Consider the following 11,193-nt stretch of genomic DNA (forward strand, 5'->3'; position numbering starts at 1 on the left):
AAAACAGTAACCTAAGTTTCAGAGTTTTGCCTTTCTCTTGTACTTGTTGGATCTACTTGGAATTTATTTCCATGTATGTTTGTAAATAAGGGATTACATTTCATTTTCCCATGTAAGTTATTGCTATTAGATGCTATTGCGTCCATTTTTAACTCAAGCATAACGACCCGGGTGACAGAGAGAGTAGAGCTGCCCCTGGGGTGTTCTTAGCTGTCATCTTGCTGAAAGCAGACCACCAGGTCTATCCCCTGTGCCACCACCAGGTTGGTTGGAGCTACCTGTGTGAGGTAGGCAGGGAATACGTAAGACATGGGCCCTGCCATCAATAAGTAAAGCAGTCCCCCTTGGGGAAACTGATCCTCACACATAAATCACTTTGGTTACACATGCCTGTGTATGGCGGAAGATACTGCAGACAGAAAGCTAGAATGGGGCAGGGGACCACACCTGAAGTCGTCAAGGAGAGGCAGGACTTGAGTTGGACCCAAAAGATTTTCAAAATTGAGGAGAAGACAGCATTCTCAGAGGAAGGAAGACAGGAGCACACGTCCAGAGCTGGAAGCAGGCATATATATGTGTTCGCCTGACAGCTGGGCTTTGTCAGAGGAGTCCCTGCTTTCTCCTGCAGACACCTACACTGCACCCGGAACTACATCCACCTGAACCTGTTTGCATCCTTCATCCTCCGTGCTCTGTCCGTCTTCATCAAGGACGCAGCCCTCAAGTGGATGTACAGCACAGCTGCCCAGCAGCACCAGTGGGATGGACTCCTCTCCTACCAGGTGGGTGGCCATGTCCAAGAGGACTGGGGAGGGAGGAATGGTCGGGGTAGACCTTTCTCCCCCCAGGCCTGGGGCAAGAACAGGCAAGACTTGCCTACTCCTGACCCTCAGGGAGCTCCTTGTCTGAAGAGAGACAGTCTACAATGAGAGCTTCCAATCTGAAGGAGACATGGCCATGAGGTTGAGGAGCCCCTAGTCTGATAGAAGAAGAGGCTGTCCACCATGGAGAGCTCCCAGTCTGAGGAGGGAGACATTGCCCTGCCACACGGAGTTCTCACTCTGACACAGGAGTCATCCTTGCAGACAGATGTGGGTTTGAATCCTAGCTCTGCCACACACTAGCTGCATTATTTGGGGCAAATCGCTTAACTTCTCTGACCTGAGTTTTCTCGTCAGTCTGGGGATAACATTTGCTTCTTCCACTCAGGTTAATGAGGAGTCAGGGTGTGAAAGCAGGTCAGGTTCTGAGCAATAGCTCTGGGCAGATGATCTTAGCTCTGTCTTCCTGGACCAGATGGCAGCCGGGCCAGGGCGGGGAAAGGGGCTAAGAGAGGCTGGAAGTAGAGCTGTTGTCTTTGCCTCTGTCCCCAGGACTCTGTGGGCTGTCGCCTGGTCTTCCTGCTCATGCAGTACTGCGTAGCAGCCAATTACTACTGGCTTCTGGTGGAGGGGGTGTACCTGTACACGCTGCTGGCCTTCTCAGTTTTCTCCGAACAGCGCGTCTTCAGAATCTACCTGAGCATAGGCTGGGGTAAGGTCCACCATCACTCACCCCCCTCTCTCCTACCCTGGGACCTGTGGCATGGTGGCTCTAGGCCAAGGGGCAAGGCCCACTGGAAAATCCCTGGGTACAGCATCCACTGTGGGGGTCATGGCCTTCCTCAGGTGAAACAGGCCAAATATACCCACACTCACCCTTGCCTATGCCACTGGGGAGAGGGGGAGTGTCATGGCATGGTACCTCAGATTAGATCCTTTGGGGATGGATTCCCACACCCAGTCCTGGACAATCTGTGGCCCTTGGGGAGATGGGGAGACCTGGCTCTCAGGCTGGATAGAGAGCACGGGGAAAAGGATGGGGGCTGAGGGGCCCTGACATGGTCATGTGATGATGAAGAGAAGACTCCGGAGGAGAGCGATGTGAGTGGGGTGACCAGAGGTCAACCAAGGAAAGGGATGGATCATGGATGTGCCTAGAGCCCAGCTGGAAATGTTCTAGCCGAAAAAGTTTGTGAAGAACCGTAGTGTCTTTTTTTTTGCTGAAACATTTCTGGTTGTGCTTCTGCCTCTCACCATGTGGGCTGGAGGGGTGAGGTGGGGGGCTCGAGCCCCACATATGCTACCAGAAACCAGAGGCAGCAACCTTTCCTCTGGAGGAGCCCGTAGGCGGTCACAAAGGAAGGACAGAAAGTAGGCCCTGCCCTCTGGCCCTTCCTAATCTTCTGTCATCCCTGCCCCACAACCTCAGACCCTGCTCCCCAGCCTCCCCACTTCGAGGCTGTCACTCACTCACTCACTCATTCTTCTCATGCCTCACTCACCTGCTTCAGGGCATGCTGACCATTGCTGCCCCGACACCCAGGAGGACTTGTGTTCATCCCATCATCCTCACACACCAGGGAATTTCACCTGTCAAAGCCAGACGCCTCCCTGGATGCCTTCCCCTACCTCTTTCCGGCTCCTGCCTCTGCATCTTAGTGAGGCTGTCCACAGACCAGGACTGCTATCCTACCTTTTCAGGAAGTGCCCAGGGTGCCTCAACCTCATGGCTCTGTGCCCTCTCTGTCCCTCTCAACCTCCCTGACCCGTCCTTGCATTTCATTCAGTTTGTCTGTACCACTCCGGTGTGGAAGAGTAGATCTAACATGCTTGAGAGTAACAACGTCCACCAAGGGGCCGGGCCTTAAAGGTGCAGCAGGCACTGGAACCCAGACCTCCTGGAGCCCAGGCTCTGGGCCCCCCTGTGAAGATCTCTACCCTGAGCTGTCTCTCTTTAAGACCCTGTGATCCCAGCTTATCAGACTCAGGTCCCCAGCATGTGTGTTTGGCCTTGGCACATAGCTCCAGCTCCCATCCTTCTCCATCTTCCTGTGTAAACACTGTACAGGGCCACTATGAGTTGGAACCAACCCGACGACACTTAACAGCAACAACAGTGTTTGCATGTGGCAGGGCTATGCCTGTGCTTTTTAAAAAGGCCTTGTTAGGAGAAGTTAATTGTCATAGTAATCCTGCACTGTGGTACTAGAAATACCACAAGTGGGTAGCTTTAATAAACAGAAATGTATTTTCTGACAGTTCAGAAGATGACAAGTTCACAGTCAGACCACTGGCTCTAGGGGAAAGCTTTCTGCCTGTCAGCTCTGCGGGGAAATCTTTGGAGATCCCCATGTGGCATCGATCATTCCTCCATTTGTGCTTGTTTGCTTCATGGCTCATCTGCCCTTTTTATATTTCAAAAATGATTAGATTTAAGATACACCCTACACTGATACGGCCTCATTAACAAACGCTATTCTCAAATGGGGATACTCTACACCCACAAGTATGGAGGTTAAGATTCCAACACATATTTTTTTTTGGGGGGCGGGCATCATTCAATCCACTAAACTTACGAATGAGTGAAGTTCATCTAGGATGGACAATAGCATGAGTAAATGCTCATATCTTGGAGAGCTGTCTGACAGAAAAGACAGCAAGTATCTGGGTCTGCCTGAGAAGGAAGCGTCAATGTGTATGTGTGGCTCTGGGAGATGGCGTGTTCTTGCCTCACTGATACCGATTCATTGTCTCTTCATTAACTCATTCATTCCACTCTCACTGGCCATCATCTGTGTGGCAGACCCCACCCTATGTGGAGGTCATCCAATCCCTGACCCAGCCCCACAGAAACCCTGTTACTAAAGCCTAGTGGATACTTACAGATCTGGTGCATGTAGAAGTCAATGGATGAGGAGAGAGGTATTGGATAAAGAAGGCTGACCAGCTGGGAGCTCCTCCACAGCAGGCTCTGTGTCCTCCCTCCCGGTATCTGCGTCACCAAGCCCAGTCCAGTCAAGCACAAGAGATGCTCAATAACTGCTGTAGAACGCACACCCTTACCTATCTCAGACACCCACATCTCAGGTGTGAGACAGGCCTGCAAAGAATCAGGGTAGAGAGCCATGGAGGGTGGCTGGAACGGGCATGGAAATGCTACCCTGAGTTTTAATCCCACCTCTACCCTCCTGAGCTCCTGATCCATTTCCTTATCGGTCATGTGAGGATGGACATTCCAATGTTAAATCTACAAACACACGAGGGTAAGTCGAAAACTGTTGCTACTAGGACTCCAGTTCATACATGCATGGGTTTATTCCAAACCAAGCATGTTTAACCATGTCTCTGAGATCAGTGGATGGCTGCAGACAAATTCTCTCAGTAAAACATGTGTACTCGTCCTGTTGTTGTTGTGTTGCTGTTAAGTGCTGTCGAGTCAATTCCGACTCACAAAGACCCTGTACAGGATTTCCAAGGAGCAACTGGTGAGTTTGAACTGAGACCTTGCAGTTCAAGCCAAGCTTCCTGTCCAGTACCTTATCCTACAGTGCCACCTCTAATTGAAACAGTAGCTTCTAAGAGCATCTGTTAAAGTCAAGGCAGAGAGGTCAGGTCAGAATGTCATGGCAACTGCTTTTTTTGGATTCCTAAGGGGTAATCTTGATAGATTTTTTTGATGGACAAGGAATGATCATGAGGGCTTATTATAAAGAAGTTTTAAGAAAATTGACAACTGTATTGGTGAGAGAGAGGCCAGGAGAGTTACACCAAGGATTTTATTTTTTTCCCATCACAAAAATGCACCTGCTCATTTTTTAGGAGTAGCAAGGCCTGTCCTATGAGAATATCATTGGGAACTCTTACCCCTTCCACCCTACAGCCCTGATCTTGTCCTGTCAAGCTTCTTTTGTTCCCCGAACTCAAGGAACATTTCCAAGGATCATGATTTAAGGCCCCCGAGGATACCAAAACTGCCATTTTGATGTGGTGTAGAACAAAAGGTTCAGAATTCTATGGGGACGGTTAGAGACCTGGAAACACCCCCTTCAGAACTATGTAGACCTAGATGGTGGGCATGCTTAGAAACAACAGCTTCCCATTTTTTTTATATTTGTTTAATAAACATTTTTATGATTTTGTAGCAATAGTTTTTGACTTACCTTTGTATTTTGAGCTCTCAGTTAAATACCGAGGCTTTGAAGGTAAATAAGGTCAAAGCTCTGCCTTCATGGAATTGGCAGTCAGTTGTATTAGCCATCTATTGGTGTGGAACAAATTATCCCAAAACTTCACTGCTAAAAACAATACCCATGTGTTTGTTATCTCCTAGCTTTGATGAGTCAAGAATCTGGGTTCAACACCGCTCAATAGCTTTGGCTCCATATCACTAACAGAGATGTAGTCAAACTCAGCCAGGGTTGAACTGGAGATGAGAATCTGCTTCCAAGCTCATTCATGAACTTGTTGCAAGAAGCTTCAGTTCCTTGCCAGCTGTTGGCTGGAGACCTCCATTCTTACCACAGGGGCCTCTCCATAGGCTACCTGACTGCCTTCATATCTTGACAGTTGGTTTACCCCAGAACAAGGATCAAAGAGAGAGCAAGCCCAAGACAGAAGCCAGAGAGTCTTTTATAACATAATCTCAGAAGTAACCATATCATCACCTCTGCCATATGCTATTGGTCCTACTGACCAATCCTGAGACACTTAAGAACTACACAAGGGCGTGAATGCCAGGAGTTGGCTATCCTTGGGGGCCATCTTGGAGGCTTCCTGTTATAACCATTCTCTGTCAAGTGAAGAGTATTCTTATTGTTGCAGCTGTTAGCATGGTAGGCCACTGTGGACAGTTAGTTGGCATCAAGGATAGGGCTCTAGCCTTTCTCTACTCCAGGCCTCTACTCTGATCAGTTGCAGGTGCATGCAGATGGAAGTGGGTGATTGGAGGGATCAAATGAAATGAGCATGTGGGCCAAAGCTTGCTCCCCACTTCATCTAACCGTCCTGTCCATTCCATGGCCCTGGCCCTCTGTTGTTGGGTACCTGTGTCCTCATACCTCACATGGAACATAGGGGCAGGCCAGGACGGTGTGCTTGGGGAGGGAGCAAACTAGTGATGATCATAATACAGATCATAATGATGGGGTCTCTCTCTAAGGGGCATGGGAAAGCCACGGTAGGATTCCAGCCATCTGTTCTCCCATGCCCCTGGGCCAGCCTAGTTCCATCGCTGCTAGAAAACTTGGACCGTGAGACCCAGTGCATGGATGTGCCTCAGCCTGCCAGCCCTTCTCCCTTTTTCCTCTCTCCTCTTAGGTGTTCCCCTGCTGTTTGTTACCCCCTGGGGCATCATCAAGTACCTCTATGAGGATGAGGGGTGAGTGTCTTGCTCCAAGGGGGCTGAGTATGCTGAGGTTCCAATCCTCAAAGCCTATGGGATTCCTTAGTCCCTGGGCATGTGCCTCCCACCTTGTTGGGAGGCTAGGTGAAGGGGCCAGGAACCTAGTTCTTTAATCCCTCTCTCTCCAGGGATTGTATGATGACAAGCATGGCTGTGTCCATGGGTACATGGTGCCCTCTTGCAGGTTGTTCTAGAATATCTGTGAATTGAATGCTTGTGTTGTGTATGGTGCTGGGGATCTACAGGGCTGTGACTGTAGGTCTGTGACAGCTTGTTTGGAGGCGTGTGGCCCTCTGTGTGTCACCGTGTAGTAGGACTGTGTGCATCTGCGGGCTACTTGATGGGTGGCAGGTGTGTGTGGCTTCCCATGGCCATGTGTATTTGTGTTTCTGTGTCCACACTGTATGCTGGGCTTCCTGTGTGGATGTTGTCATTAGGTGTCATCGAGTTGATTTTTAATTCATAGCACCCCCCGTGGGACAGAGTGGAGCGGCCCCAGAGGGTTTGCTAAATTGTAATCTTTACAAAAGCAGCTCACCAGGTCTTTCTCCCCTGGAGCCACTGGGTGGGTTTGAACTACCAACTGTTCAGTTGGAGTGCTTAAGTATGTGTGCCACAAGGAGTGTGGATGCTCATGAGTGTCTCTCTTCCTCCCCAGTTGCTGGACCAGGAACTCAAACATGAACTACTGGCTCATTATCCGCCTGCCCATCCTCTTTGCCATTGGAGTAAGTAACTGCAGAGGGGTGGAGTAGGGCTTAGGGTGTGCCTGCAGTGGCGCCAGGGGAAGGACTGGGGGAAAGTGGGCATCATGAGAGGACCCCAGCCACTGCCTATCTGCCCTGCAGGTGAACTTCCTTATCTTTGTCCGGGTCATCTGCATCGTGGTGGCCAAACTGAAGGCCAATCTTATGTGCAAGACAGACATCAAGTGCAGGTAACATATAACAGAGCTGGCTCTCCTGGGGACCCTCAACACGATCATAGGGCACGGAGATTGGGGTCCTATGCAACTCTCTTCTCCCATCCAGTCCTGGCCTAGGAGTCAAGTCTTGCCCCCACCGCTGGGCTTCTGGGGACGTGTTGACCCCTACTTCCTCCTATCCAGGCTGCCTGTCCCAAGTATTTGAGTAGGAAAGTGTCTATGGCCTGGATGCTAGAGCTGGGGAAGGGGCACAGAATAACCTCTTCTCCCTGCCACCAGACTTGCCAAGTCCACGCTGACGCTTATCCCGTTGCTGGGGACCCACGAGGTCATTTTTGCCTTCGTGATGGATGAGCACGCCCGGGGGACGCTGCGCTTCATCAAACTGTTCACAGAGCTCTCCTTCACCTCCTTCCAGGTGACCTCACAGCCCGGGCACTTGGGAAGTCCGAGTGTGCGTGGGGGTGGGGCTGAGTCGAGCCTAAATCATGTCGATGGCAAGCAGAGGCCTGGGGGGACATGGCCCTTGCCCAAGTCACATGGCGGGAGCAGAGCTAGGATTTGTCACCAGGGGTCCCGCCTCCCAGGCCAGTCTTCTAAGTGCCTTGGTCACGAAGCCTTCCTGGATAATGCTCTGCGCAGTCAGACTGCCTGTGAGCTGCACTGTATGGAGCCACCGTGGTTGGCATGTACCTGGCCAGGTATTCTCACACATTGTGCTTTTAATTACAGGATTCTTCCCATTTTACAGATGAGGAAACTGAGCCTCCAAGATATTAAAGTCCTATTTATGGGGTCCCATAATTCTGACACCAAGAATTGATCCTTTCCACTAGTGTAGATGGTATTGAGTAAGAGTAGCAATGGGGGTATGAAAAAATAAGAAATTAGTCCCAGCCCTTCCAGAGGGTTATGGAACATGTGACACAGAGAAAGAAAGAATGCAAATCTGGAGGACTCAGGTTTTCTGAGTGACCAAATGGGGCCAAGGTCAGAGGCCAGTGGCCGTCATTCTATCGGGCTTCCTCAAGGAGAGCGTGGTTGTACAGCTCTGGCAGGATCTGACAAGGGGCCCATCTTGTTCCGCCAGATGGAAGTGAGGAAGAGTCCACCACCACCATTTCTGGGCCTGCCTGGGCTGCCCAATGGGAGGGGGAGGTGTTGGGGTTTGAGCCCTGAGGAGCTTCAGACCAGGGCCTGTCTGCAGGGCTCCTGCGTATGGCTCCTTCCCTGCTGACCCGCCTCTTGTTTTCAGGGACTGATGGTGGCCATCTTGTACTGCTTTGTCAACAACGAGGTAAGGCCGGAGAAGGGACGGCAGTGGGCTGTCCTTGATGGACTGCTGCTACCGTCAGCAGTTCTGGAGTTGTGTAATGTGGACTCCCATCAGTCTTTTCAGCTGAAACTCCCCACTGAGGCGCTAGAGTTTGAGGCGGTATCTTGTCTGTATATGAGGGACCTTCAGAAAGTTTGTGGAAAACTTTCATTATCTTTTCATTCCATTTTCCCACAAACCTTATGAAGTCCTCTCATATTCTGTTTTCTGTGCACAGGCTCCTTGGGTAAAGTTTTAGTGAACTTAAATGAATAAACTGCTTGGTTTAAGGTGTTTAAACTGAGGGCGAGGAGCTCTGGTGGTCGAGTGGATAAGTACTTGGCTACTTACTAACCAGAAGGTCAGTGATTGGAACCTAGCAGCCACTCTGTGGAAGAAAACAATGAGGAGGCAGTCTGCTTCCGTAAGGATTATGTAGGGACATTCAGCTCTGTCCTCTAGGGCTGCCATGAGTCAGGACTGAGTTACAGCAGTGGCTTTTTTTATGGCGATTATGAAGCGCCTTAATGACACAATTGTTAAGCACTCGATTGTTAATCAAAGGTCAGCAGTTCAAGTCCCTTAGCAGCTCCTTGGGAGAAAAGACCTGGTGATCTACCATAAAGACTTTGCTCCCGCCACTCATGCCACTGCTGCTGCCGAGTTGATTCCGACTCTTAGAGCCCCTACAGGGCAGAGTAGACTATCTTAGGGTTTCCGAGGCTGTGAATCTTTATGGAACAAGACTGCCTCGTTTTTCTCCCATGGAGTGGCTGGTGGTTCAAACAGCCAACCTTTTGAGTAGCAACCCACTGCTTAACCCGCTGTGGCACCAGGGCCCTCTAAATATGGTTGCTATGAATTGGAATGGACTCCAGGGCACATACCAATTCACTAGTGAGAGGGGTTAAGGGTAGTGAGCCCCCCCGACTGATGCTCTGGGGGATGGATGCTGAGGCTGGGGAGGTGGAGGCAGCACCAACCAAAAAGTGACCCGTACATGGGGTTCTAGCTGCTTCTTAGGTGGCTGATGGGCACTCCCCTGCCCCAGGCTCAATCTGGAGGGTAGGACCTCAGAGAGGCCTCAAGCAACAGGCACGTCCTCACTCCATGGAGTAGCCCTGGTCCCTTAAAGAACTTCTTTAAAACAGGAGCCCATGCTGAAACACAAGGAACTGCAAGGTCTGTGGGGTCAAGGAAAGATGTTCCCTTCAAGAACTGTTCCCAGCCGGGGCTGATGGGCTTTGTTCTCTACCCAATAGTGGTGGTGAGAGGGAGCAGAACAGCCCATATTCCCTGTGTTGGCCTAGAAGAAGGAAGCTACCTACTGCTGCTACCTGCTCACATTTTAGGCCCCTAAGCCCATTTCCCCTTTTCCCCTCCCCTTTCCTTCAGAGGAATACACTCACCCTACACTCCACTAGCATGCGGCACCTCTACTTCCAGCTTCTGCAGAGCCTCCCCTGACTCAGCCTCTTCTCTTGCTTCCATTCCTCAGACTTAGTTGCCCAGTCACCCCAAAGCCCCGCTTTTTAAGGAGAGGGGCATGGGGCCCGCAGCCCTGCTCTGCCCTTGACAAATACCTTGACCCCTCTTGACCAGGCCTGACTGCAGGCCCGTCTGCCTCTGTCTTAAGGCTGCTTTTTCAGGTCTACTGCCAGTTCTCATAAGCCCACTCAAGACCTTTCCTGGCCCAGCTCCTCCAGGCACATCACCATCACTGGGCCACAATAGGCACACATGGCTCCTGGGCTGAGGCTTCTCTGTTCACAAGAGCTATTTTCCAGATCATGGGTTGCCATAGCAACACCAGGAGTTTGTGACCCTAGGAGGAAGGATGGCCTGGTCCAGCATGGCTACCAAAGACCTCCCCAGCTGCTGGGGGAGAGGTGGCAGAGGAGGGGGAGATCGTTTATCTGTAACGCTTGTCCTAGCATCACCACTCTTGAGACTGAAGTTGGGTGGTCCAGGGGTGCCAGTTGTCCATGCCAGCTCAGCCACTGCCCAGCTGTGGGGCCCGGGCAAATCACTTTGCCTCACATGGCCCCAAGCGTGTTTTCCTGATCCATCCCACAGCCCAGGAAGTGTTTGCTGAACTGTGGCTGCTGCTGTTGAGGGACGTCAAGTAGGTTCCGACTCACAGCAACTATGTGTGGGGTTTTCGAGGAGCTGCTGGTAAGGTCGAACCACTGACCTTGTGGTTCAAACTAACCTTGCAGTCCAGTGCATTAACCTGCAGCGACACACTGGATGGTGGGAGGTGGTTATGTGCTGTGGAATTGGTCCCAACTCATAGTCACCCTGTATAGGGTTTCCGAGGCTAAATCTTTATGAGAGCAGAAAGCCTCATCTGTTTTCTGTGCATCGGCTGCTAGGTTCAAACCGCTGATCTTATGGTTAGCAGTCCAACTTGTAGCCCACTATGCTACCAGCACATGCTTGGACTAAGTGCCAGGTGTTCAGGATCCATGTTATTGTCATTGTTGCTTTATTCAATAACTAAGTGACAGAAGGAAACCATTGTTAGATGCTCATTCATTCATTTGGCTTTATTTAAAACAAAAACAAAACAAACCCCAACATATTAATTACCTGTTACATGCTTGGTACTGTGCTAGGAGCAGAGAAACTTAGAGGAGGTGTGGGTCCAGCCCTCCAGGTGCTCCCTGTTGAGTAAGGGAACCTGGGTGCTGCCCTCCAGGTGCTCCCTGTTGAGTAAGGGAACCTGGGT

At 50.7% G+C, this 11,193-nt stretch overlaps 1 protein-coding gene across 1 annotated transcript in view; it reads left to right on the plus strand.

Moving 5' to 3' along the window:
* GLP1R (glucagon-like peptide 1 receptor) overlaps window positions 1–11,193 on the plus strand; it is a 59,192-nt gene that overhangs the window by 30,086 nt on the left and 17,913 nt on the right. The window contains exons 4-10 of the mRNA XM_006860580.1: window positions 629–782; window positions 1,374–1,533; window positions 6,138–6,198; window positions 6,881–6,950; window positions 7,071–7,159; window positions 7,427–7,565; window positions 8,403–8,444. Of these exons, the coding sequence (XP_006860642.1) occupies window positions 629–782; window positions 1,374–1,533; window positions 6,138–6,198; window positions 6,881–6,950; window positions 7,071–7,159; window positions 7,427–7,565; window positions 8,403–8,444 (715 nt within the window). The remainder of the gene's footprint in view (window positions 1–628; window positions 783–1,373; window positions 1,534–6,137; window positions 6,199–6,880; window positions 6,951–7,070; window positions 7,160–7,426; window positions 7,566–8,402; window positions 8,445–11,193) is intronic.

The sequence above is a fragment of the Chrysochloris asiatica genome, unplaced genomic scaffold, assembly GCF_000296735.1.
Source record: "Chrysochloris asiatica unplaced genomic scaffold, ChrAsi1.0 scaffold00038, whole genome shotgun sequence".
Classification (NCBI taxonomy): Eukaryota; Metazoa; Chordata; class Mammalia; order Afrosoricida; family Chrysochloridae; genus Chrysochloris; species Chrysochloris asiatica.